General features: G+C 43.7%; 1 protein-coding gene and 1 long non-coding RNA gene across 2 annotated transcripts; both read left to right on the forward strand.

Annotated features, from left to right (window-relative positions):
- The first annotated feature begins 177 nt into the window (after window positions 1–177).
- Window positions 178–26,681, forward strand: IVNS1ABP (influenza virus NS1A binding protein). Its single transcript, XM_081914874.1, has 15 exons — window positions 178–561; window positions 9,157–9,361; window positions 10,809–10,936; window positions 11,495–11,664; window positions 11,760–11,835; window positions 12,672–12,845; window positions 15,979–16,104; window positions 17,692–17,799; window positions 20,852–20,978; window positions 21,373–21,597; window positions 22,203–22,324; window positions 23,210–23,336; window positions 23,436–23,567; window positions 24,449–24,622; window positions 25,447–26,681. Exons 3-15 carry the CDS (start codon window positions 10,826–10,828, stop codon window positions 25,698–25,700), a joined length of 1,926 nt encoding a protein of 641 aa, XP_081771000.1. The 5' UTR covers window positions 178–561; window positions 9,157–9,361; window positions 10,809–10,825; the 3' UTR covers window positions 25,701–26,681.
- Window positions 16,617–17,445, forward strand: LOC309371879. Its single transcript, XR_014169297.1, has 2 exons — window positions 16,617–16,888; window positions 17,134–17,445. It is a non-coding gene; the product is annotated as an uncharacterized lncRNA (long non-coding RNA).
- Window positions 26,682–27,669: the final 988 nt, after the last annotated feature.

Genomic DNA, 27,669 nt, shown 5'->3' on the forward strand with positions numbered 1-27,669 from the left:
CCGCCCTCCCTCCCCCGCGGCCAGCGCAGCAATCCGCGTTCTCCTCGCGCAGCTCCCCCCTCTCCAAACGCGCTTAGTTTTGGAGAGGCGGAAGGCTACTGGTTCGCGAAGAGTCCCCTCGAGGGGAGGGAGGAGGAGTGGCGGCGGCGGCAGGAACGTCCTTCCCCACCCGCCTCTTTCCAGCCCGAGCTGCGGTAGCCGCAGAAGGCGGGTAGTCGTCGCTGGAGGAGGAGGGTGTGGAGGCCTCTGCGTCTGTCTTGCCCGTGCCACTCGGCGCCCTTCTCGGCTATTGTTGCCTGCGCGCCAAGCGGCTCCTTTTCTTCTTTCCCCCCCTTTTCTCCTTCTCTCCGCCCAGGCCCGGAGCCAGCCGAGCTTCCCCCGACAGCGCCCTTCCCTTGGCCGCGGCTGGCGTCGTCGCGCCCTTGGTGGCCGCCGCCTCCCCAACCGTCCCCGCCTTCGACGCGCTGCGCGCACAGCCGGAGCGCAAAGCTTCTCCTTCTCCCCCTCAGCGGCCTGGACGTTCTCAATATGAGCGGCATCGCCTGCGTCGAGAGACACCAGGTAAGCAGGGGCTGCGAGGCCCACCAGAGCCTCTCTTTCCAGCGAGGGACCGCGTGGCGCAGTCGAACTGGAAGCAGGCTTTCTTGTGCGTAAAGGCGCACGGCGCGCGCGGGATCTTTTTTGTCCCCCAACCTTGTGAAACCGCCCGTCCCATTCCTTGATCGCGATGGGGCTTACCTCCGAGTAAACGGGGGCGGTGGCGGGAGGATCTTGCCGCGCGGCGAGGCGATTTAGGGCTGGGGAAGCCAAAAATGGGGCGAGACCTCTTTTCCTTTGAAGGGCGCTTGGAACGCGTGGGGTGCTGAATTGAAACATTGGGTGGTGCCACTTAATGGTGCAGGAGGAATACTTCGGGGTGAGAGGAGCGGTCCATAGACCCATTGTAGTGTGTGCAAAATGTGCTTTTAGAAGCAACCCGTTTTTTCCCGCAAATGGCGGAAGGGATGTCTGGAGAAGGAGGTCTCTGGTCGTTGTTAATTTCTGCTGTTATTTCCGCCGACGGATGATCCTCGCACGCCCTCCAAGTGCGTTGGAATTGAGGTTATACCTTGTTTTATTTTGAGGTGTGCGCAGGCTTGCGTACTTTTTCCCCCAGAGAGAAAGGGAACCGCGGCTGTGCCATGCTGCCCTCGATTTTTTAGGTGGGTTATTGCAGTGGTGGGCGTGACCCTCTTCGCAGTAGTGGCTGACGATGTTTCGTGGCGTCATGGATAAACGACACCGGGAAGTAGATGTAGGCTTCATGTTGGTTATGGAGTGCCCACCCCCTTCATTTTGGTGTGGTTTATTGCGTTGGCTCCATTGTGCCAGCAAATAGAGTTAGGAAAGGTGAATGAGGCTCATCTATTCCAACCCCTTGCAGTGCAGGAATCTCACCTACAGAATCCCTGACAGGTGGACCATCCAGCCTCTTCCAAGGAAGGAAAGTCCACCAGGGATTTAAAAGGTGAGAACCTGTGTAAAAGAAAATAAGCTAGATTCTCCTTGTCAAAGGATTCTGGATGGTCTGCCAGGCGGGGCAGCCTTGAAAGCGAGGTTGGAATTAAACATGTTAATTCATCACTTAACATAAATAAGGTGGAGATCTCAGAATTCCATAAGGTGAAGATCTAAGGATGTTAATGTTTAAGTTAAATTTAATAAAAATTGGGATTTGGAAAACAGTTAAAAGGACATGCAATGAAATTCAACCAAGGGGATGCGAGGAAGTCACTTAACATAGTTAATAACTGTAATTTTCAATAAGGCTATGGTTTATGTTTGTTTGTCTTCTGTTTTTGTTTGTCTTCTGTTTTTGTTTGTTTATAATATTGTGAAAACTAATAAATTTTTTTGGAAAAAAGAAAGTGAGGTTGGAGAGTTCCAACCAATCCCAGCAGCTTCACAGGTTTATGGCACATTTGCCCCATAGTGCATTTCCTCCCACCCCCATTTTGATGGCTGTTTCTGAAAAGGGTGAGCTGACAGGAAGCCAGTGCATGTTCCTTTTTGTTTTTGTCTGGGGCGAGGAAGCATTTTACCTGTACAATCGCTAAGAAGCAGCTAGGAGATTACCACAAATTTTGAAGGGTTTTCGTTATTTGTGGAGAGGTTTTCCTTTCTCCTTCTTTGCCTTTGTTCTTTCTCCACGTTGTTGCCCCCGTCCTGTTGCCAAGCACATGGAGCTGAAAAGCATCTGCTCCAAAATGCTTGCTGCAGTTGGAGGCGTGATTGGGTGGGGAGGAAAAGCCACGCTGGCCAATCCGGAGGCAGATACGGTTTCTCTGTGTTATAATTAGGCAAGGCCTGAGCAGTTCTCTGGATTATGTTTCTGTTTTTTCCGTTTGCTTCAGTGGGAGAAACCTATATTTTGCCTCACATATTAAATAAATGTCTGGGATTTTGCTCTTGGCCTGCCTACAAAGGCATTATGTCAAGGACCATAATGTCTTCTAGACAGCTGTGCATTTATCTTAGTCCAGCCCTTCATTTAAATGATCATATATAGCTATATATAAAAATCATATTGGGAAAATGGTTTGTGCTTTGATTTCTGGATGTGAAGTTCTAGTGTTGTACAATAACGTGATTGGCTGCTGGTGGTGAAGGAGACAGCTAACCTCTAAATAACATGGGTAGGCAAACTAAGGCCTGGGGGCCAGATCCGGCCCAATCGCCTTCTAAATCTGGCCCATGGACGGTCCGGGAATCAGCATGTTTTTACATGAGTAGAATGTGTGCTTTTATTTCAAATGCATCTCTGGGTTATTTGTGGGACATAAAATGAACGTCTTCCTATTTTATTTCCAAAATATAGCCCGGCCCCCCACAAGGTCTGAGGGACAGTGGATCTGCCCCCTGCTGAATAAGTTTGCTGACCCCTGCTTTATAACATCTACAGTACTCCAGATGGACCTGCTGAAGTTAAAACAGTAGCAGAATCATACATAAACACACTAGGGAGGGGGCAAATTACACATTACATGTAAATGTGTGTTTGGAAGCCCCTTTAGGTTACGTTGAGGAGGGGTAGGAGTGAGAGAAACAAGCTTAACTTCTAATCCATCAGCCCTTTCTGTGCTCAAAATCCTCCTGGCCGCTGCCAACTGCTTCCCCACACCCTTTGAGATTCCTGATGCATTGTCTGTAAAAGTAAATTACATATCTGGAACCGTGTTTGTGGGACTCTTAAGTGAGAAAGCAGCCAGCGGGGAAAGACAAAATACCCAGCCAGTTTTACTTAAAATTGCACTCTCCTACAGAAGTTTATAGCACCGATTAGCATGCACTGTGTAGTCACAAGAGATACGCTTAGCAGTATCATGTTTAGTTAGTAGTAGTACAAGCATGCAAAACATTTTTCTGAGACTCAAACTAGGATGTGATGTGGGAGGTCTGAGGTCTATATACATTTTTTTATTCTTATTTTATAGCAGCTGTGAGGGACTCAAATGTTTCCCATCTTAAATCTCGTGTGAGTCTGCGGACAAGTCTGCTGTTCACCTTGGAAGGCTAAATGCAGGTACAGTACCTGTACGGTTTACCTGCATTCTCCTCCCCTCCTCCAATCTAAGAACAGCTTCAGGGAGATTATTTAGATCTGGGAAACGTTGTGCAAGGTTGGAAAGGAGGGTAAGCAGCCCTCCCGGAGTGTTGCTTTTGATCAAAATCTGCTTCAGAGGTTGTAGAGCAATCTCTCTCATGCGTCATGCATTGTTTTGGGTCTGATGCATCATGAGCTCATGTTGGCTAAACTTTTATTCGCGTATGGGGCAAGGTAGATGAGCTGTGTTCCAGGAAAGGTGTAAGAGAATTTCTGTAGTTAACCAGTGTCTGGATGTAATTGGATTTAGTTTGTGCTGTGAACTTTGCAGGACGGTTTTATTTGCCCCTCCTCTTGACGGATGGTGGCCGCATTTCTCTTTTCTTATGTGCCTGTCTCAAACACTAAGAATGACTTTGTGTTTAAGCTGTGAAACAAGCACTTTGAACATCAGTACGGTTTGGGGCAACAGCTTTCTGGTTTTCCAGCTTTTTAAATCTACGTCTAGCCTGGCACTCTTTGAAAGGTATGCATCATAAGCATTTTTTTTAAAAAAAAGTTATAGGAGGCCAAGCAATTAAGGCTTGTATTTACGTTGAAGAAACAATGACTCACTCTGGAACCTTACTCAAATAAGGCTAGTCTTGAGTATGGGAGTGCCATATATAAAACAAATCAACTGATATAGTTTGCCAGTCAGTTTATGTCTGTGCTGAAAATTTTGAAAAGCAGGAACGAAAACTTGAACGAATACCCTAAGCTTAAATGCCATTATTATTATTATTATTATTATTATTATTATTATTATTATTATTATTGATTGAATTTATATACCGCGCTATAACTGGAGGTCTCAGGGCGGTTCACATAAAAATATCACAGTATATAAAATAAAAATAAAAGCAATAACCCAATAATACTCCCCCCCCCAAAGAGCTACATTTTAAAAGGGTATTGGATGTTAACCAAAGGCCTGGTTAGAAAGGACCTCTTTTGCCTGGTGCCTACAGTGAATTGCTCCTTAACAGAAAAGGAATGTGGGGAACTAACGCGTCCTGGACGCAAAAACTCCATGTTCAATCTTTTCAGACAAAAGATGAAAGAGCAATCCCTATGTCACTTAACTGCTTCTTGGCTGTTCGTTGGACAGCTATGAATTTAGTGAAAGGAGTTTGGTCTCACGTGCGGTGTGTTGTTAGATCTAGATAGGGGTACAACAAGAGAGTCCCAGGGAATAATGGGAAATAGATTGAGGACTAGAGAAATAGAAGAGGCCGTCTGCAACTCACGGTGGGAATGGCTAGCCTTAAATCAAGTTTCCACACAGTTTAAAGAAACCACAGGTAACTAGCAACTTGAAATTATTCAAGCTTTATGCACTTGGATTTTTTAATTGGAAAGGCGGGGCAGGTGTTTGGGGTGAAAAGACTTTGGCAACCCCACCCGCCATTGAACCCATAATGTTTTGGCCATTTACCGTATTTTTTGCTCTATAAGACTCACTTTTTCCCTCCTAAAAAGTAAGGGGAAATGTATGTGCGTCTTATGGAGCGAATGCAGGCTGCGCAGCTATCCCATAAGCCAGAACAGCAAGAGGGATCGCTGCTTTCACTGCGCAGCGATCCCTCTTGCTGTTCTGGCTTCTGAGATTGAGAATATTTTTTTTCTTGTTTTCCTCCTCCAGAAACTTGGTGCGTCTTATAGAGCGAAAAATACAGTATGTTTTGGCTTTACACGCTGTCCCTGGAATGTAACCCCAACAGAACTTGAGCACCACCTATATATTAAAGGCGACATATAGATGATGCTACACCTCACTAAAACTCCCAAAATTGGAATATTGCACTAGTGGAAAAACATACCAACAGAGGAGGGATAGGGGAATTATAAAGGACGGATTTGTTCAAGAGTACTTACTGTAGTTTGATTTTTATCATGTTTGTTAACAAGAGGAACAGTGACAAAACTCCCTAGGATGACGAAGCTAATCTTCAGAACCTGTTGAAGCAGAAGCAGAGCATTCAGCCGAGTCAGAAATAGTGGAAATAGATTTAGGAAGAAATCCAAAGGAACTGATGATGGGCAGAAAATTTAATTAATGCTGTGCCCAGTTGTCTCTGGAAAGAGTGTTCGTATTGTAGTGCTAGTAAGTGTGTTCGTATGAAGCCAATAAAAAATAATTTTAAAAGGAGTTATGCGTGTATAATGGAACTTTTAATTTCAGTCTCATGTGGGGCCACGTCCTTCCTGTTGCCATGAGAAACCAAGTTACAGGGAACCAGGCAGAGGGCCTTCTCAGTAGTGGCACCTGCCCTGTGGAATGCCCTCCCACCAGATGTCAAAGAGAAAAATAACTACCAAACTTTTAGAAGACATCTGAAGGCAGCCCTGTTTAGAGAAGCTTTTAATGTTTAATAGGTAAAGGGACCCCTGACCATTAGGTCCAGTAGTGGCCAACTCTGGAGTTGCGGCGCTCATCTCGCTTTATTGGCCGAGGGAGCCAGCGTACAGCTTCCGGGTCATGTGGCCAGCATGACTAAGCCGCTCCTGGCGAACCAGAGCAGCGCACAGAAACGCCGTTTACCTTCCCGCCGGAGCGGTACCTATTTATCTACTTGCACTTTGACGTGCTTTCAAACTGCTAGGTTGGCAGGAGCAGGGACCGAGCAACGGGGATTCGAACCGCCGACCTTCTGATCGGCAAGTCCTAGGCTCTGTGGTTTAACCCACAGCGCCACCCGCGTCCCAGCTTAATGTTTAATAGGTTATTGTATTTTAGTGTTTTGTTGGAAGCCGCCCAGTGGCTGGGGAAACCCAGCCACATGGGGTATAAATATATTATTATTATTATTATTATTATTATTATTATTATTATCCATTTGTCTTGAGAGACAATGGAGTATGCGCCTCTGGGGTTCAAGTCAAGCTACTTGCATTGTCGACCTCCCAGGGGAGCAAGCAAGGGCAATGTCTATGGAGGTATTGGGCTGCCAGGACGCAAGATGCCCCTCTCAGCGTCCCTGACTTTCCTGGAGCAACAAGATGTGACTTTTACTTTTTGTGTAGTAACCCTTGAAAAGCTGGAGTTAAAACAAGCAGTGTACTTCATAAAGTACAGCAGGACACCTTAAAGTATCTTCAAACCTCCTATGGATTGTGTAAATGGTCTTCTAGTTGGGGGAGAGACCACTTAAATATTGATGCAAATTAAGCTGTTCCACAAAGAAAAATCAGAACAATTATTATTATTATTATTTGGAAATAATTTTTATTTGTTTTTACAAGTGTAGCGTTATAACAATACAAAATAGATACCCATATTTAGAGATTTCTCTGGATCTCGAGAGTTCGCACCATCCCCTCTGTGGGTCCTCTTGCAACCTTTTCAACTGCGTATTATTTCATAATCCATTTTATGAATCTATCGATATTATCTGCCAGGGACGCGGACTTATAAAAAATATTGGGGGGGGCCGGGAAAGCTCATGAATAATAAATAAGCTCATGAATATGCAAATAAAGTGGCGCCGCCTCCTCGTGAGCGAATAGGGGAGAGCGTGCTGCGCCTATTAATCAGCTCCAAAGGAAATTGGGTGGAGCTTTTGCTCGGGAGGGAGGGCAGGAGGCATGCAGCCCGCCCCTCCCTGTGCATTTTGGGCTGGGGGAGGGGCGGCGATGGCGCTCTGCTGGAGGGGCGCCGGAGATTATTGGGGGGGCGGAGCCCCCCAAACAAATTTTTGAGGGGGCTCGGGCCCCCTCAAGCCCCATGGAGTCGGCGCATATGTTATCTGCTGCATTGTTGTTGTTTAGTCATGTCCGACTCTTCATGACCCCATGGATCAGAGCACGCCAGGCACTCCTGTCTTCCTGCTGTGTTACAAGTGTTATTAAAATCCTGCTAATGTTTTCATCTGCTTAAAGTGGCCTCCTAAGTAAATTATATTCCCCCCAAAAAAGAAAATCAAAGCAATTAGCAGTCAATTTGAAATCAAAACTTCTCCTTTTAAATAATACTGGTGCAAATTTGTGTAGTTTTCAGTTTGGCTACTGAGCAGGATCGTAAAACTAACACAGATTTAGTTCCGAAACCAGTTTGGAAACATTTCTGGAAGGATTTCGGTTGATCTATTGATGCTTTTGAATTATGGTGTTGGAGGAGACTCTTGAGAGTCCCATGGACTGCAAGAAGATCAAACCTCTCCCTTCTGAAGGAAATCAGCCCTGAGTGCTCACTGGAAGGACAGATCCTGAAGCTGAGGCTCCAATACTTTGGCCACCTCATGAGAAGAGAAAACTCCCTGGAAAAGACCCTGATGTTGGGAAAGATGGAGGGCACAAGGAGGAGGGGACGACAGAGGACAAGATGGTTGGACAGTGTTCTCGAAGCTACCAGCATGAGTTTGACCAAACTGCGGGAGGCAGTGGAAGACAGGAGTGCCTGGCGTGCTCTGGTCCATGGAGTCACAAAGAGTTGGACACGACTAAACAACAACAACGTCTAGCAGATATTTCTTTCACCCCTGCCTTCCATGTCTCACCTCTCCAGCTGCTAGACCCATAACATCACATCTCTCCATTTTTGTTAATCCCAACCCTTTATCCATATTACACAAGTACAGATACAGATAGTTACAGGATGAGGCACTTTCACAAGAAACTTTCTTTTGTGATCGTGCTCACGTATATTAGGAATACCGGCTGGGGGAGATACTGCTGTTTCTGAGTGAGTAGAAAATAAGTAGTTTCCCAGATTGTTTTGAAAATGTGGTACCGCCCAAGGATTAAAACTTGGTTGCATATTTACATATTATATAAAAAGTAATTACCGTATTTTTTCCATGTATAAGACTAGGTTTCCCCCTAAAAAATAATGTCAAAAATTAGGGGGTTCTTATACATGGGGCCATCCCCCCCCATTATCTTAAATTTGAGTCCCCCAAAATACATGGGGGCGTCCTATGGACAGAAAAATACGGTAACGCCAAAATATTAAAAAAACTTCAAAGCCATCAGTGAGGAATATTTGCGAACAGTTGTAAGAGATAATGTTCTGGGAATAGAATAGATCTTGAATCATAGTGGGGTTTACATTTTATAAGAAATCCCCCCCCCCCCCGCCGGTTGTTATATTACAGTGTGGGTGTTACAGGTTACTTAAGGGCTCAGACTTTTTAAAGAAGAGTTGCTTTAAGATGTAGGTCTATCCAATAAAAGCTGCCGTATGTAGACTTTGCCCAGACTAATCTCTGTTTGCTGGGTCAACTACAGTAATACGAATGTGCTGTAACTGAATTACTGTAGGATATAGCTGAGTGATTGAAACAGATCTAAAGAGGATGCAGTCTTTATGTACCATTTACTGATTTGGGGGTAAATAATATTTCGTGCAAAATTGTCCTGATTTCCTTAATAGCGGCAGGCTTCCATTAACACCTTTTAATTTTAGAAAATGTTGGCTTTTGTTTTCATAGCCTTTCAGGCAGTTCACACTTGGCATAGAATCAAGTCCTAAACGGATTCTAAACATGCAGAAATCCCAAATTAATCAGTTTATTCTTTGTTTTCTCTTGCAGAGTATGATGCACAACTACCACAGAAGAAATTCGTATCTATAGCTTTTAAGGACTTGATTACATCGTTTTAAAGCCTGGTAGTTTTGGAGTCATCCGTTTAGAAGACGCAACTGCCTGCATTATTCCAAGCTGCTGTTTAACTTAGGAGGAATATAAATTGACGTGCTCTCATATTAACACACAAGAAGACTTCGGATTATTCAAGGTCTCCTAGTTACCACAACATAAATTTATCTGATACGTTTTTACTCAGGTCGACGCATATATAATGTCATTTATTGTGACGTGGAGTGTATTGATTAGTCAGCTGTACAGTACGATAGACTTTGATCTGATTTTAATACCGTAAACCCAAATAAAAAACAGAGAGTCATGCAAACTGGCATCCGATAGCAATTACATAATCACTTTTTGATATAAGCTGCTTAATTGGAAAACTGATTAAAAATTGCCTTCAAACAAACTGGTGACTCCCCTCTTGCCTTTCCCCCCAAAATGACCCCTGATTTTTTTGAATTTTATTGATACTGATGCTGCATTTTATGTTGTTTTTAAGTCACATTTTAATCAAGGTTTTATATTTGCTGTTAGCCGCCCTGAGCCTGGTTTTTAAACCGGGAAGGGCAGGGTATAAATAAAAAAAATATTATTATTATTACAAACCTGCAGTGTGGCAGTGGCTGATAACTCTGGCAGTCTTTCTGCCAGCACTGCTCATGGTTGAGAGGGCACAATGCCTTGGGTGCTCTCACTAAACTTTCCCATTTCAGTAGCAAGTGAAATTAGTACGGTGAATCCTTGAGTTACATACTGCTCTGGATATGTAGCTTTTGGGTTGCGAACACGGCAAACCCGGAAGTGTATACTTCCGGCAGAAGCGGCGCCTCCAGTTACAGACTTTTCAGGTTAAGTACAGACCCCCAGAAGGGATGCGGGTAGCGCTGTGGGTTAAACCACAGAGCCTAGGACTTGCTGATCAGAAGGTTGGTGGTTCGAATCCCCGCGATGGGGTGAGCTCCTGTTGCTGGGTCCCTGCTCCTGCCAACCTAGCAGTTCAAAAGCATGTCAAAGTGCAAGTAGATAAATAGGTACCATTCCGGCAGGAAGGTAAACGGTATTTCCGTGTGTTGCTCTAGTTCGCCAGAAGTGGCTTAGTCATGCTGGCCACATGACCCGGAAGCTGTACACCGGCTCCCTCAGCCAATAAAGCGAGATGAGCGCCGCAACCCCAGAGTCAGTCACGACTGGACCTAATGGTCAGGGGTCCGTTTACCTTTACAGACCCCCCAGGACGAATTTAATTCATATCCAGAGGGTCCACTGTAGTTGTTATCACTTTAACCCCACATCCCCTGCAGATTGGCTTGGGGTGTGTGTCTCTGGAGAACACCCCTATTGCTGCAAGTGGGGAGATGGTTCCGTCTGGAAGGCAGAATTACCGAACTGACGGAATGATCAGAATAGCACATTGAATTCCTCCCGTTTATTTGCAGCCTTGTGCATGTGTGTCTGCTTTCACAGATGCTTACTCGCATAGGGTAAGCAGCATGGGGTTGTAGTTGTAGTTTAAATAGGATTACAACCTCAAAAAGGCTTTGCATCAAGTAACATCACGCTTGGTTCTACTTACAATTGCAAACTTTCCTCTTCAGCCACAGAAACAGCAAAAATGATTCCTAATGGCTATTTGATGTTCGAAGATGAAAACTTCATTGAGTCGTCCGTTGCCAAGCTAAATGCTTTGCGAAAAAGTGGCCAGTTCTGTGATGTTAGACTCCAGGTAACAGCGTGACAACTGGGTGTTATGTTTTGAGTTTGGAATGGGGGGGGGTATGGTGTTAATAAATTTCTTAATTAATTTCTTGGCCTTACGCATTCTGAAAACTCACTACACCATTAGATAGAATTCTTTTGAAGTCTCCTTTTAAAATTATGAGCCTGATCCAGCCAGAACTAAGTATTCTAACTGAAATCAGTGGTAGAAATGTGCTTACCTTATTTAAATCCACGAGACTAGAAACTGGGTCATGAACGAAAGCGAGTGGTAAAAGAGACCATCTGTAATTAATCATTACAGCTCTGAAATCTGTTCAGTTATTGGTTCCTGATTGATTGACCCCCCAAGGGGTCTTGTGGCACCATTCACATAACAAAAATAGGTGGTCCATGGCTTGTTTTTTGAAAAATGGGGTCTGAAGTATTTAGCTAATTGGGAACCACTGCAATAAATGCATGGATTTTCAGTGGTTTTGTATTCCGTAAGACGTAACATTGCATACCATCTGTTAGGCTGAACTATTTAGGTTTAAACACAAGTTTTTCTCTTATTTTAATACAGGTCTGTGGGTATGAGATGTTGGCACATAGAGCTGTTCTAGCTTGCTGCAGTCCTTATCTGTTTGAAATCTTCAATAACGACAGCGACTCTCACGGAGTTTCCCATGTAAAGTTTGACGATCTTCATCCAGCAGCTGTTGAAGTCCTGTTAAACTATGCCTACACTGCTCAGTAAGTGACTTGGTTTTTGTTTTACATACGATAGGCACTTTATCTTTTGCTCTCTATCAAGAACAAATTCTAAAATAACCATATAACTTTAATAGATTGAAAGCTGATAAAGAACTGGTCAAAGATGTGTACTCTGCAGCCAAGAAACTGAAGATGGAGAGAGTCAAGCAGGTATAAATTTTGGACACTTAAGAAACCAAAGTTTCTGTGACCCTAGTTAGAAGGAAGAGCTATATCTTTAATCTTAATGAGCAACTCAAGCATTTGAATAGGCATATTGATTAATACGCCTGCATTTTTACCACAAAAAAGCCACGTTCATCTTAGAGCATTTCATTTATAGATTAGGATCAATAATGATGATGAAATAGAGCCTAAGGATTTCATTTGATTAATTGTTGGTCCGCTGTATGGATTTCAGAACAGTTTGGGGACAGTTTTGTAAAATACATTTGTTTGCTGATGTCAGCAGTTCTGGCAGCGCACTTGCGCAGATTAATGTGTGAACCGGGCAATCAGATATCGATGGCCTCAGTTCCTTTAATTGTAGCAGATAGTGACTGTAGACACATGAGCTGTGTGCTGCTTTTGCACAAACAGCAAAGTGGTGATGCTTGCAGATAATGCATATCCTGGCTTATTTAAAATGTTTACAGCAAAATATAAAATAAAAGGCTGATTATATTTGGTCCCGTTTTCCTAGAAGAAAAAACAGGCAGCGCCACTCCCATTTCTGCAGCTCAATTTAGCGTTATCGCTGCTGGATAGTACCAGCAAAGGCATTTGAGAGTGATGTCTCTGAAAAGTTTGATTAACAGTAATGCCGTTGGTCTTAAATTAAGAGCAGCAATACGTTAAAGGCAAGAGAAGATGTAAAATTGATTTGCTGAAATGGGTGCCATGGCAAGGTTGGTGGGCTATAAGAAGTGAGAAACAGAAAGTGCCCCAGAAGTGTACTGAACCTCTTTTTTTTAAAAAAATAACATAATTGTATGCCTTTCTAAAAGGTTTGTGGAGATTATTTGCTCTCCAGAATGAGTGTCGAAAGCTGCATCTCCTATCGGAACTTTGCAAGCACCATGGGCGATTCGCGTTTATTGAGCAAGATTGATAGTTACCTTCAGGAGCACTTGTTACAGATCTCTGACCAGGAGGAATTTCTCAAATTGCCACGTTTAAAGGTGAGCAATCTCATGCTCCTTTCTATTTCACCGTAAAAAAAATGGACGTTAGTCTTGTTCACGTTTTAATGCTACCAGGAAATCTTTAAACAAAACTGCTTTTCTTAAAACATATGGACAAACAGTCTTGCAGATTTTGAGTTGCTCGGTTTGGAATTGTCACTCCTTCCATGACCTTTTCCAGAAAAGCTGAGTGATTTTACATGCACATATTGGACCTCCCAGGAGTCTTGTCACTACAGCTATCTCAAAAGTGCAGCATTTAATTCCACACACCCCCTCCCAATTCCAAGCCAGAATTGGGACCCTTTTACTTTGTTCCATAGAAGAGGGATTCTCAAGTTTTCTACTACCAATACCCACTTGAGATGGCTGAAAATTATCGAAGCCCACCAGTCAAAAAACGGCAGTGGGTGGAGGCAGTGTTTGTTCCAATCAGCTGGCAAGCACTGACATCTTCTAGAGATACCTAATCAATCTTGGGGAATTGCTGCGTTCTTTTACTACAGCGTTTTCCTTGGGGCAAGGAGTTCCTTAGCTCAGCTTTCCCAAAGCAAAGTGTAGACCAGGGGTCAGCAACCTTTTTCAGCCAGGGGCCGGTCCACAATCCCTCAGACCATGTGGTGGGCCGGACTGTATGGGGGGGGGGAATGAATGAATTCCTATGCCCCACAAATCACCCAGAGATGCATTTCAAATAAAAGCACACATTCTACTCATGTAAAAACACCAGGCAGGCCCCACAAATCACCCAGAGATGCATTTTAAGTAAAAGGACACATTCTACTCATGTAAAAACACACTGATTCCCGGACCGTCCGTGGGCTGGATTGCGAAGGCGATTGGGCCGCAACCGGCCCCCGGGCCTTAGGTTGCCTACCGCTGGTGTAGATGTTTGCTCTGGAGGTCCTGTGACAGAATTAGTTGACCTGGCAGCTATTAAAAGTGGAGAAGGCTTTTCTGTTACATTTTCCCCTTCCCTCCTCCCATTCTTCCACACTCAGCTTGTACCATATTCCCTAGCTTCATTTGCTGGGTCATCACTTTGTTGTGGTGCGTGGGCTTGCACGTTCCTGTGTTCCTTGTGACCAAACAAAAAAGCCAGCCAGCGGACCTTATGGGGTACCTGCTGAAGTCTTCAAAGTGGGCAGAATTGAACATACACAACGATGTCACAAGCTCGACAAAAAAATCTGGGAGAGATAGGAGATCCCAGCAGACTTCAGGGATGCCAAAATCATCAATCTTTCCCCCCCCCCTTTTTTTAATGGTGATAGAACAGACTGCAGAAATCTTTATTAGCTGTGGCTGGCAAAATTCTTGCAAGGATCTTTGCAAACCTCCTAATTATATCAAAGGATATCCTTCCTGAATCCCAAAAGTATTTCCGACTTACTAGGGGACAGTGGATATGATTTTGACTGCTCGACAGCTTTAAGAAAGATGCAGAGAGCAAAACCAAACCCTGTATATAGCTTTTATTGGCCTGAGGTCTTTGACACTGCCCTGTGGACTGTCTTCTGAAAATCCAGCATCGCTTGAGCTCTGCAAGTGCTGCTTTCTCCCGATGGAAGCGCCAAGAGTTTGAGGATTGGGAGATTCAAAGGGAAACCAAAATCCTCGTTTACAAAGCTATTATACTACCAACTTTACAGAACGCTTGTGAAACATGGGCCACTTACAAACTATATCCAAATCCTTGAGAGATTCCATCAACTGTGTCTCTGAAAATTTGTACACATCATTTGGGAAGACAGGCGAACTAATGCCAGTGTACTGGAAGAAGCAAAGATCCCCAGTGTTGAAGCAAGGATTCTTCAACATCAACTTCGTTGGACTGGCCGTGTTGTTCGGATGCCTGAAGATCGTATTCCAAAGCAACTTCTCCATTCCCAGTTTAAGAATGGAAAGCGAAATACCAGTGGTCAACAAAAGAGGTTTAAAGACGCTCTCAAGGCAAATCTTTTAAAAATGTCGTATAAGCACTGATTACAGGGAAACACTGGCCTGTGAGTGCTCCAGTTGGAGACAGCCTTTACCAAAGATGTTGTGGACTTTGAAGAAGCGCGAACTCGGGGCAAAAAGGAGAAACAAGCTAAGAGGAAGGCATGTTTGGCAAACCCTCACCGTGATCAACTCCTGCCAGGAAACCTATTTCCCCACTGTGGAAGGACTTGTGGATCCAGAATTAGCCTCCATGGTCACTTAATGGGTTAAAACCGTGTTCACGGAAGACAATCTTACTCGGCTACAAGTGATCGTCAAAGAAGGAGAAAATATTCCCTACCCCTGAACTTACACTCTACTTTTTTTCCATCCCTCCACCTTAGTTTTACACTCTTTCCCCCCTCCTATAATAGTTTTCCTCTCTCTTCCTTTCTATTCCCAATGAATTACCACGAACCTTTTATCTCGCTTTCTAGTTTCCTTCAATACCACCTCTGGCCCTTTGACCTTGCCTGCACTCGCCCCGCCAGACCTCTGTCTCCTGGCCACTTTCGCTTAACACGAATGGCGTTGCTGGTCCTGGCATGGGTTCAGCCAAAATGCCCTGGGCAGCTAGAGCATGCATAGGCAAACTCCAGTCCTCCAGATGTTTTTGAGACTACAATTCCCATCATCCCTGACCACTGGTCCTGTTGGCCAGGGATGATGGGAATTGTAGTCCCAAACATCCGGAGGGCTGGAGTTTGCCTATGCCTGAGCTAGAGGGTGAGGCAGGCAGGTGAGGAGGTGGTACTGGGCAGGTTGTGGCACTGAGACGCACCTGGAAGTGTCACAAGGCCTTCTGGTGAACCCACGGTTTGAGAAGTACTGCCATAGAACTTAATGGGAACCACTGGCAATTGAGCCTGCTTCTGTCTGTATAGCCCCAAGCAGGAGATTCTGTTTGTTTGTTACACCAGAATGTGAGCAAACCTTGATATTTTACATCCTCTGTTCTGGATTTGTTGTTGTTGTTAATGTCATTTATAAAGCAAAACAAACTGTCAAAGCAGTTTGCATTAATTATACCTCTAGAAAGTTCTGTGTTGGTATAATGATGTTTGAGATTTTATCTAATCTTGTGTAGGCAAGCCTTTTAGGTCTTTTATCTCTCCTAGCCGCTAAACCCTTTTCTTTTTTATTCCAGCTGGAGGTCATGCTTGAAGACAATGTTAGCTTGCCCAGCAATGGCAAATTATACACAAAGGTAATCAACTGGGTGCAACGAAGCATCTGGGAGAATGGAGACAGTCTAGGAGATCTGATGGAAGAGGTTAGTCTTTTAAAAACGAGCTTCGGCAGCCTTTAACAATTAAGCTTTTCTGAAATTAAGGATGATCCTTTTTCTTTTCTTTTTTTCTTTTTTAAAAAAACCTATTTGAAAAATTTAAATCTCACTGTAGGTATCCCTAAGCTGAGAAACTTAGGGGGGTTTCCAGGTGAGCTGAATAAACTGTTCAATCTGGTTTTTCTGTTTCTGTTTTTTACTCTTTTAACAACTTCACTCTGGTGAAAACGGGGAGGTGGTTTTTAAGGCTCACTGTATGTCCTTAATGTGTTCCTTTTTGCAGGGTTTTTGCTTAAAGAGAGACAGTAGGTAAAAGGTTCTAATGGTTGTTCCTCCCCATTGATTTATCTCCCCATAGGTTTATTAACAAAACTAGGATACTCAGCGCTGAAGAACCATAGAAGAAACTTCAAGTGTAAAGAAGCAGCAGTCGTGCCCCAGTTCTCCTAAGAAAATCCGCTGGGGGCAAAAAACGATGATGATGATTAATGGTGTTTACTTCTTTACAGGATATCTTAACTTTTGACAAAACTTGTGTAATTAAATAGCCTTTCTCACATACCCAGGGGTCAGTGTAGTCTCAATCAGAAATGCCAGCGTCTTGAGAATCGCTGTGGAGATAATATAAATTTTGAATTGTTTGCAAAAATATAACCTAGCTTGCCATCAAACGAGCAACCTTTGAGAATGGTTGTGTTTGCTTTATTCTGCCCTTCCTTAGAAGCCCAGTCAAATAGTCTTAGATTCCCCTTAAATTTCTCGTACAGTGGTGCCTTGCAAGACGAAATTAATCCGTTCCGCGAGTCTCTTCGTCTTGTGGGTTTTTCGTCTTGCGAAGCACGGCTGTTAGCGGCTTAGCGACTATTAACGGCTTAGCGGCTTTAAGAAAAAGCAAACAAACTCGCACGCCCATAGGGAAAATCGTCTAGCGAAGCGACGCAAAAACCGAAAAACCCTTTCGTCTTGCGCGTTTTTCGTTTTGCAAGGCATTCATCTTGCGGGGCACCACTGTAGTAATGGGCAGTAGACTTTCCTAAATGGAAAATCAGCCTCACTGGGTTGTACCCAGCTAGGTGACATTGTGAGCTGGGCTACTCAAAAGTACAACTTAGCCGGATACAGCTCATCTTTAACATGACCCCTTTTGTAATCCAATTGTTCTTAGTTTACATGCATTATTCACTTAACTGGACAAGGAGAAGATGTTTGTATTTTGCAAATAAGAACAATGTGGATTGCGGCAACAGTTTTTGTGTGTGTTTGAGATTGTCAACCTGTACAGTTTATTCTGCAAGATAATGTACACCGTCACACATCTTAATGTTACGGCGCAGGGAAGTCAAGGCAACTGAAGATTTCTTTTGAGCTGTGGAAGCGGGGATCCGTCGTGCTGGAAGATCTGTCATCATGAGAGCAACTTCTTTTTTAATTTTTTTTTTGCCATTCTGCTAGATGGAAAGAAGAGAACCTGACTGAGACATGGAGCCCTTACGGAGTCTTGTGTTCTATGTACCGATAGTTGAATTAGGCAATGGGAGACTGTAGCCACATGGCTGTTCTGTTGTTTTTCAGGTTCAAACGTTGTACTACTCAGCCGATCACAAGCTGCTTGATGGAAACCTGCTAGAAGGACAGGCTGAGGTGTATGGCAGTGATGATGACCACATTCAGTTTGTGCAGGTACAAATTGCACATGGTCTGAGGTAACCTCAGGTAAAACTGGTCAGAGTAGTAAAAGGAAGAAAAAACAGTAGCTGCCGTAGACGGCTCGTGTGGTCTAGTTCACGAGTGGCAAGCGTGGCCTTCCAGATGTTGCCAAATTCAGCTGCCCTCAGCCCATGGCCCATAGCATGGGCACGGACAGTGGGAGTTATAGCGCATCAACATCTGTAGGGCCAACCCCAATTTAGTTCCTTCAAGCTGTAACATAGTACAGTCATACCTTGGCTCCCCAACAAATCGGCTCCCAAACGATCAAAACCTGGAAGTGAGTGTTTCAGTTTTTGAACGGTTTTCGGAAGCCGAGCACTCCTGCAACCAATTGGAAGCCACGCTTTGGTTTCTGAACGTTTTGGAAGTCGGACGGATTCCGTTCGACTTCCAAAGTACGACTGTAAATATGCCGTAGTACTGAAAGCACGGCCTAATGAACAAGAGCAGTTAATGGAATTTCATCTTAAAGCTTCTAGAATGTTGAGAAGGGAGTGCTAAAGATTGCAGGAGCTTGCAGATAGAGCTTAAGCGATCCGAGGCAAACAATGAGCGCTGAGTAAGTTTCTGGAAGCAGAGCTTCGTAGCATAGAAGTGCAAGCTTTCAGTTGCAGCAGGTTATTCAGCACGTGACTAGGAGTAGCACGTCGTGAAGTAGCCCTGGAGATTTCCTTTGGGAAACCTGCCATACAGGGCACAAACTGAGCAGAACCAATTTGTCTTTGCAAGAATAATGGCATACTTCAGATAGCCTGCAAACAGCAGGAACATTTTGGTGAAAATTTTACTCACTTTCTGGATGTGATAACTGCCACTGTTGCCATAATTCAATTTCAAAGTACATTTTCAAATGGGAGTTTTGAGTTTCAGCAGCCTAAATGAGTCAAGATATTTGAACTAGAAACGAATCTGTGACGAAGCAGAGTTCAGTTCATTTTGCAACTTAAATGTAATTAGGTGGTGGCATCTGGAGTTACAAGAACCAGAGAGCTGATAATATTAGCCTTCTCTCAGCTGCTAATTTAATAGGTTTGTTAGCAGGAGTTGAGATTTGAAGAAGTTTAAATCTCCTAATACTTGGGAGCTGTTTAAAAAAAAAGTCTGTACAGGTGTCGGTAGAACCTAGACGCAAATCAGTCTTTCAGGGGTGAGCAAGAATTCTCAGACTTCAATTAAATGATTTGTCCCTTTAAAAACAAAGTGTTCAAATGGCAGCCATGCGGGGTCTGGCTAGTTACAATAGACAAGTAGGTTGCTTAAGTGCAAGGCAGATGTTGAGCCTAAGCCCAAATGCCAAACCCCATACTTGATTCCTAAATAACTGCAAAATACAGTGGTGCCTCGCTAGACGAAAAGAATTCGTTCCGCGATTCTCTTCGTCTAGCGGTTTTTTCGTCTTGCGAAGCAAGCCCATTGACAGCTAAGCGGATTAGCGCTACAGCTGTCAAGCGGCTTATCAGCAGAACAGCTGATAAGCGGCTTAGCGGCTTAAGAAAAGGGATGCAAGATTTTTTTCGTCTTGCGAAGCAACCCCATAGGGTAATTCGTTTTGCGAAGCGCCTCCAAAACGGAAAACCCTTTCGTCTAGCGGGTTTTTCGTCTTGCGAGGCGTTCGTCTTGCGGGACACACTGTACCCATTTCCCAGAAGGAACACCCCCAAAGCATGTGTTGCAGACAGAACTCGCACCCCACTTAAAAAATGACAAAACCACATCCTGAAAACATGGGGATCCTTTTTCAGATGTAACTCACTGCTTTCCCCCCAAACCCCACAAGCTTATAAGGCAGCAATCAGTCTGCTTTTCTCTCTCCATTTTTGTTTTAAAAAAGCAGCAGGCAGTTGGACTGGGTTCACTGGAAAGCAAAAACGCCAACTGCAAAGTAGTTACGCTTTCCTTCTCTGAGAATGCCTCTGGGACCATGTCGGATCCAGAGACATTCTGGGAAGAAAAAGAAGAAGAAAAGATGGCGGAGTCTTATCTCCCAAAGGTTAAAAACAAATGAATTAAAATAAAAACATTCAGAGGAGCAGGGGCACCAAGGGAGGTGTCTAAATCCCATTTGGGAGAGAGAGGAGAGTGGAAATGAAGTATCTTAGACAAAAGGGGAAATGGCTTCAATAGAGGAAACTGGTGTAATTATTCTGAAACAACAGAGATGGGTTTCATAGACCCAAGGTGGGCAGAAGGTAGATTGGGATCTTCTCCTAGATCTCTGGGTGATCTGCAGGAGATTGGCAAAGCTTTCTGTCTTTAATTGTTTTAACAATAGCAATAACAAAACCCTTCCAATTTCAAGGAAGTTCAAATAATGAAAGCTTAAACGGAAGTGGATTTTTGCGTGAAAGGATACGGCTTTGTTTACTAATTTCTAGGCTTGGGATGTCTTCAAGACTAGGCACCATTTTTTAAATATAAAAACACTAGCCATATGTCCCGTGCGTCTAGCTCTGGTCGGTAGATTTTGGGGTTCTAGTAAAAACAAATAGCTCCAGCAAGCTTGAATTGCATCCACCCCACTCCTTAAACCATAAGGCACTTGCAAATTAAAGACGATGGTTTGGTACAGATAGGAAGAACGGTGCTGAAAAAAGTAGACAACATATGCGATTTGGTAGAAAACCTTATGTAATACCTTGGATTTATACAATAAGCCTTCAGAGTTTTGCTGTGTAGGCTATGCACCCTTGAAACTTGCGTAATAATAATAGTTGTCGCAGGTACTTTGAAACAAAGTGAAGATCGCCCCATTAGAAAGCATAGCGTACGTGAAGCTAGGTCATTCATTTGATTCAGAAGCTAAGGACTGTGAGTTGAGTATTGGGATGAAATGGTTTTTGCGAGTAAGGGGTGCATTACGTGCTCCATCACGTTGCTGAGATTTTGATTCGTCAAGTTGCCTGTGCAGGTGTTCTTATAAATGAGGCTGCACAGAGGTAAAAATAGGAAATAGTTCTGAAACAAAGGCAGATCACGGTACGCTCTGTGGCCGGGTTTCTGTAGCTGCCTTTTGGTTTTGCAGAAAAAGACCCCCCGTGAGAATGATCTCAAGCAGATAAGTAGCAGTTCCTCTGGAAGTCTTTCTCCAAACGCAGCAGTGCAGAGTCCTAAACACGAGTGGAAAATTGTTGCTTCAGAGAAGACCTCAAGTAAGCACAACTTTGTTTCTGGGGATACTATTTTTAAACCACTGTGTACCCAATGCTTAAATATGGAAGTTGCGGGAGGCAGTGCCATTTTTTGCAATTACGTTAATAAATGCAGCGTTCTTTTCTCACCTTCAAATATTGGGGGAAAGCTGAAATTCCAGTCTTAAATGGTATGGCTTTAGTGCAGGCTTCCTCAACCTCCAGGTGTTTTTGGCCTACAACTCCCATGATCCCTAGCTAGCAGGACCAGTGGTCAGGGATGCTGGGAATTGTAGTCTCAAAAAACATCCGGAGGGCCGAGATTGAAGAAACCTGCTTTAGTGGAAGAAAACACGTTCATATTTTGGAATTAAATGTACTCTTTCCCTCCCCTTGCTTCCCCCCCTCCCCCCAGATAATACCTACCTGTGTCTTGCTGTTCTGGATGGCGTGTTTTGTGTGATTTTCCTTCACGGGCGTAACAGTCCCCAGAGTTCTCCGACCAGCACTCCACGGTTGATGAAAAGCTTGAGTTTTGAGATCCAGCCAGGCGACCTTATTGAAAAGCCCATGTCTCCGATGCAGTATGCGCGATCTGGATTGGGAACAGCAGAGCTTGGCAACAAGCTCATAGCTGCAGGTAAGGAAAACCACCACCAATAATAATAATAATAATAATTTATTATTTGTACCCCGCCCATCTGGCTGGGCTTCCCCAGCCACTCTGGGCGGCTTCCAAAAAAATATATTAAAATACTCTAATACATCAAACATTAAAAGCTTCCCTGAACAGGGCTGCCTTCAGATGTCTTCTAAAAGTCTGGTAGTTGTTGTTCTCTTTGACATCTGGTGGGAGGGCGTTCCACAGGGAGGGCGCCACTACCGAGAAGGCCCTCTGCCTGGTTCCCTGTAACTTGGCTTCTCGCAGTGAGGGAACCGCCAGAAGGCCCTCGGAGCTGGACCTCAGTGTCCAGGTAGAACGATGGGGGTGGAGACACTCCTTCAGGTATACAGGACCGAGGCCGTTTAGGGCTTTAAAGGTCAGCACCAATACTTTGAATTGTGCTCGGAAACGTACTGGGAAACATACAACTAGCGCTTCAAGCAACGTGGGCCTCTGCATTTTCTCATACTTGGGCAAACTGCCATGTGAAGTGTTTTGCGGAGTAATTGCTTGCTAAAATTGGTTTCCCGAGGAGATTCTGTTATCTTAAATACCTCTTGCGTACTTTGCATTCCTGCTAGGTGGCTATAACAGAGAAGAATGTTTGCGCACCGTAGAATGTTACGACCCCCGAAAGGATTGCTGGACTTTCGTTGCACCGATGAGGACACCAAGAGCCCGGTTCCAGATGGCAGTGTTGATGGTATGTGTGGGGTATGATGGTATGTGTGGGGTATGATGGTATGTGTGGGGTATGATGGTATGTGTGGCCAGCTGTGCCCTCTGGCACCAAAAGCTCTTGATTACATGCTGAATCCAAGTAAATTCAGTTGAAAACCAGATTTTTAAAAGAAGAGTGCAGAAAGTTCAACACTTGCCAAAGTGCTCATCCAACAATATAATAAAAAGAAATCCTACACACGCAAACACTAATAGATTAGTCTGATGTTAGCCTCCACTGTAATGCTGAAGTATGATCTCAAAAACTTAAATGCCCAAAGCAAGGATAAATAAAAATGCATTTCTGGCACCTGATAGCATGGACAGTGATGATTCCAGTGAGTTTCCTTGCAGAGCGCAGGTGAGGCACACAAGATAAAAAATTGACCCCCGTGGAATTCCCCCTTGAAGTTTAAGCACCCCCAAAGCGTCACTCTCTTGACAACAGTCCTCCCAAGTAGGACCAAAACCATTGCAAAACGGAGACATACAATCCCTGATTGGACAGCTGCTGTGTGGCTGAGGGTATCCAAAGCTTCTGAGAGATCAATGAGAATCAACAGGGCCACACACTTCCTTTCCCTGCCAGAAGAGCTCATCGTACAGAGCAACCCAAGAATCCGATTCCCCGATTTAAATTTGTAGCAGTTCAGCACAAAGGTGATAGTCACGTGTTCCTCTGCATTTTCTGAAAGGACACACCTAGGTTCATAGTTGCCTGTAATGACAGAACAATTCCTTTTCTTGGAGGCGTTCCTTGTCTGATTTAGAAACTATTCACTACTAACACACCAGGCCCAGGCATGCGTGTTTAACCAAAACAATGTAATGGATCTTTCTTGTAATATTTATTGCTTCTTCAACTTAGGGGCAGCTGTATGTTGTTGGTGGGTCCAACGGCCATTCAGATGACTTGAGCTGCGGAGAAATGTACGACCCGGAGATTGATGATTGGACTCCCGTTCCAGAGCTGCGAACCAACCGCTGCAATGCAGGTAAGAGTCTACAATGCCCTATGAAGGTTATTATTTCTTTCTAAGGATTCAGGCAATAAATTGTTTCGTTTCTCTCTCCCCCCCACCATGGATTAACAGGTGTTTGTGCCCTGAATGGAAAGCTGTATATTGTTGGCGGCTCAGATCCTTACGGTCAGAAAGGATTGAAAAACTGTGATGTCTTCGATCCCATAGCAAAATCCTGGACAAGCTGTGCTTCACTTAACATCCGTAAGTCCCTGCTTTCATTTTTCAAGTTGGAAGGGACGCGGGTGGCGCTGCAGTCTAAACCACAGGTCGGCAGTTCAAATCTGCAAGGCGGGGTGAGCTCCTGTTGCTCTGTCCCAGATCTTGCCAACCTAGCAAGTTCAAAAACACACCAGTGCAAGTAGATAAATAGGTAGCACTGTGGCGGAAAGGTAAACTGCGCTTCGGTGCGCTCTGGTTTCCATCATGGTGTCCCATTGCGCCAGAAATGGTTTAGTCCTGCTGGCCACATGGTCCGGAAAGCTGTCTGTGGACAAATGCTGGCTCCCTCGGCCTAAAAGCGAGATGAGCGCCGCAACCCCATAGTCGCCTTTGACTGGACTTAACCATCCAGGGGTCCTTTACCTTTCCATTTAACCTTTTCAAGTTGGGATGGCTTTAAGAATTCAAGCTCTTTAGTAAATGGAAATGTCTTAGGGCAGTTCCAGCTGCAGTGTGCAACTGTTAGAGGTCTGCTAGTTTTTAAATGAAATTTGGTGAGAATCAACTCTCTGACAGTTGGTAGAGCGTGAGACTCATTAATATCAGGGTCGTGGGTTAGAGCCCCACGTCTCAAGGGGTTGGACTAGATGACCCTTGTGGTCCCTTCTATCTCTATAATTCTATGATTTTGAGAGAGAAGCTGCATCCTTTGCTGCAGCAGTATTTTTCGCAGACTGCATTAGTGAGAGTGGCAACAAGTGGAATCGCTTTCTGGGACCTTTTGGACTGACTTATTGGCAGTTGACTCCTGGCTGGCATGAAAAATGTCCCCTACAGTTTTTGAGATGCTGCTGCCATTAAGAGAGCAGCTTTAAAAACCCCTCCCCCTGATTTGCAAGCTTCTGTTGGCTTTTCGTTTATAGGAAGACACCAGTCTGCTGTATGTGAGCTCGGTGGACATCTGTACATCATCGGAGGAGCTGAATCTTGGAACTGCCTTAACAGTGTGGAGCGTTACAACCCAGAAAACAATACCTGGACCCTGATTGCACCGATGAACGTGGCCAGGCGTGGTGCAGGTGTTGCCGTTCTTGATGGTAAGTTTGTGTGAGTGGAGCTCCGCAATTCAGAGAAACCCCCTTTTGTGTGGGGGGAGGATATAGACCTTGTGGCCAAGAAATGGGGCACAGCAAATCAGAATACATGACAGAGCAATTGGGGAAACAGCTCTCTGTGTTTGCAGGCCTAGTTCACACCGGCTGAAGATGTCTAGAGACAGATTGTGAACCATAAACCACCAGAATGCCTATATTACGCAAATCCAATTGAAAACACACGTAAACGTAATGGGCCGTATAGTAACAATCACAAAGTTATTTACTAGAACTACGTCTCAAAAATTAGATACCCCTTCTCATAATGTCAGAATCAACAACAAGACATAATATAATAAAAATGTAACTTTCCGGTTGACCACCAACTCCAGTATGTACAGAAAACTTGGCTGAGAGTTCTACAATGGAGGTACAGTGGCACCTCTGGTTGCAGACAGAATCTGTTCCGGAGGTCTGGCCGGATCCCAAGGTTTTCGCAACTGGAGAGACTGCTTCTGCGCACGCAGCGGTAGAGCGCTTCTGCGCATGCGCACACGGCAAAAACCCGGAAAAATACTTCTGGGTTTGCTGCTTACGCATCCCAAAGTTTCCGTAACCAGAGGTACCACTGTATTCAGAAGAGCTGGAAAGTGTTGAAGTAGAATTTTATTGCCATCGTAATTCATTAATTTTTTGAAAGCTCAAGCAGTATGTTTAACCTGCCTCGGTACACAGTTAACCTTTCAGTTGCAGTATAGCTTTTGTGACCAGAACGTGGTCTTTTTCCTCTACTCTTTACTGAAGATTGACTGCTATCCACTCCACAGGAAAACTCTTCGTTGGCGGCGGCTTCGATGGTTCGCGTGCTGTCAGCTGCGTCGAGATGTATGACCCTGCCAAGAACGAGTGGAAGATGATGGGCAGCATGACCATCCCAAGAAGCAATGCCGGTTTTGCAACCGTGGCCAACACCATCTATGCAGTGGGCGGCTTTGATGGCAATGAGTTTCTGAACACAGTCGAAGTCTACAACCCAGAGTCAAACGAGTGGAGCCCATACACAAAGATCTACAAATTCTGACGGACAGGAGGAGTGTCTTTAAAACTAACAGGCTTAGTGATGTAATTGTCAGTAGAGGTACACATGTGAATAGGGGGCGGGGCGGGTGTTAAGTTGCCATCAGCAACACAAAAGCTTTTTGCATATTGCATACTATTAATATGCTGTATATATTTTTATTTTAGAAAACGTGCAGGGTGTTCTTTGTTTTAGGATTTGTTACTTTAGGCTGGAAGTTGATAATTCTGAGAGAATTAGAATGAAAGCTGATGGCATATCATTTCAAGAGCTTCCCCCAATGTTTGTTTTGCCAATTTGCACACACAAATACTTTAACCTTAGAATTTGTTTCTGGTACAGGCAAGAAATATAGTGAGTCTTCAATGTGAGCAATGCTTTTTAGGCCTTGTTCAAGTTTTTTTGTTTAATCTTAACTGGGGAAATCTAATAAGCCTTATTTAAATAGATTTTGGCTTTATATAAAAGAAAGCTGACACACCTGCCAATTTGACTGCCTTTTATAACTTTTTATATATAAATATAGTCCTAGCCAGTTGTTATATTCTGAAGTGACATGAAATAATACGTTGAAACAAAAAAAGTGAGTAAAATCTCAAAAAGTTCATAAACTGAAATGAAACAATGTCGTTTCTTCATGTGTGAGAGCCTTTCATTTTTGTTTTCCTGCTACATTGTATGAAATCCAAGTATGCAATATTGATTTTCATTGCCTTCGAGTGGAGTTTCTGAATGTGGCCATAGTGTAAGGAAGGGGGGGGCGGGGAATCTGGTTCTGAAATTCAACTGATTTAGAGAGGGTGCTTTTTCTTTGTGGTTGTTAGGTTAAGCAGTTGTAATAAACATGCAAAGCTGCAAAATGCTAAAATTGTGTGGTGTGTTAGCAAAGTTACCTATCTGAAAATTATTGTATAAGTTTGTATCTTTCTACTGCAACCTAAAAAACATGCTATAATTAAAAACTGTGCTTCATTTGTTTAACAATGGCTGTTTAGTATCCTTGCATCGTGTTTTCTCCTAATGGTCTAGTTTGCCAAGTGCTCTTGATAGGGACATCCCTATCATCATTTTTCAGCTTAACAAATATATGCATGTAGTTCCCGCCTCGTTGGGACAAGAATCAAACCAGGACGTGTCTAACCTTAGTTCATTTTGCAGGAGAAAACTGGTTTTCAGCTTCACCAGGAAAAGAAAAATGAGATTCTTTTTGTTCGGTGCCTGTACATATTTAACCTTGCAGAATTATAGATTTATGTTGTTCCTAGATTATTACAATTCTCCAATGCTAGCAGTGCCAAAAATTAAGCTCCCACTGGCTAAATATAAAAAATAAACATCTAAGAATACATAAGCCATTCAAGATAATTCTATGGATTTATACTCCCATCTTTTAGGAAATTAACACAATTAGGAAAGTACACTAAAAAGCAGGGTGGGCTTTCCCTGGACTTTATGAAAGAAGCAGAACACTTTTTAGGGTGTAGAAACCAAAGACTGAGTTGGGTTTTTTTGTTTTTAGAAAGGATTTTGTTTATACACATATTAAAAGGAATTTGCGCAACTTACTTTATAGTCAACCAAAGATTGAAACTGAAGTTGTAAACAGAGTCTCACTTCCTAAATTTAACATGTTTCCTACATACTATAACAGAGCGCTTTACATTAAGTGACAATTCCCTTATTTCTATCACATTCATGCATTGTGGTTTGAGGCAGGGGCGTTTACATTTTGTGAAAACAATTATGAAAAACAAAATTACTACCCATAGGATCAAGTATGTTTTACTTCAGTGTTTTTAGCCAATGAGTGAAGTCAGACCTGTGAGTGAAAAGGGGGTTGTTTGCGTACCAAGAATCGAAAGCCTTGGGGTTTTAAAGAACTGTTTTTTCCCTAATTCCATTATAGTGTACTCTTGCTCCTGTCCTTATTTCCTAGTCCATGGAAACTCTAGCTTGCCCTTCCTTTTTTCCC

Source organism: Podarcis melisellensis (assembly GCF_964234715.1).
Source record: "Podarcis melisellensis genome assembly, chromosome: 6".
NCBI classification, from domain to species: Eukaryota; Metazoa; Chordata; class Lepidosauria; order Squamata; family Lacertidae; genus Podarcis; species Podarcis melisellensis.

Coding starts and splice junctions, on each gene's coding strand:
- IVNS1ABP (XM_081914874.1), top strand. CDS start 10,826: ATGATTCCTAATGGCTATTTGATGTTCGAAGATGAAAACTTCATTGAG. Junction 11,836..12,671: donor AGATGGAGAGAGTCAAGCAG/GTATAAATTTTG, acceptor CCTTTCTAAAAG/GTTTGTGGAGATTATTTGCT. Junction 24,623..25,446: donor AGGTGTTGCCGTTCTTGATG/GTAAGTTTGTGT, acceptor TCCACTCCACAG/GAAAACTCTTCGTTGGCGGC.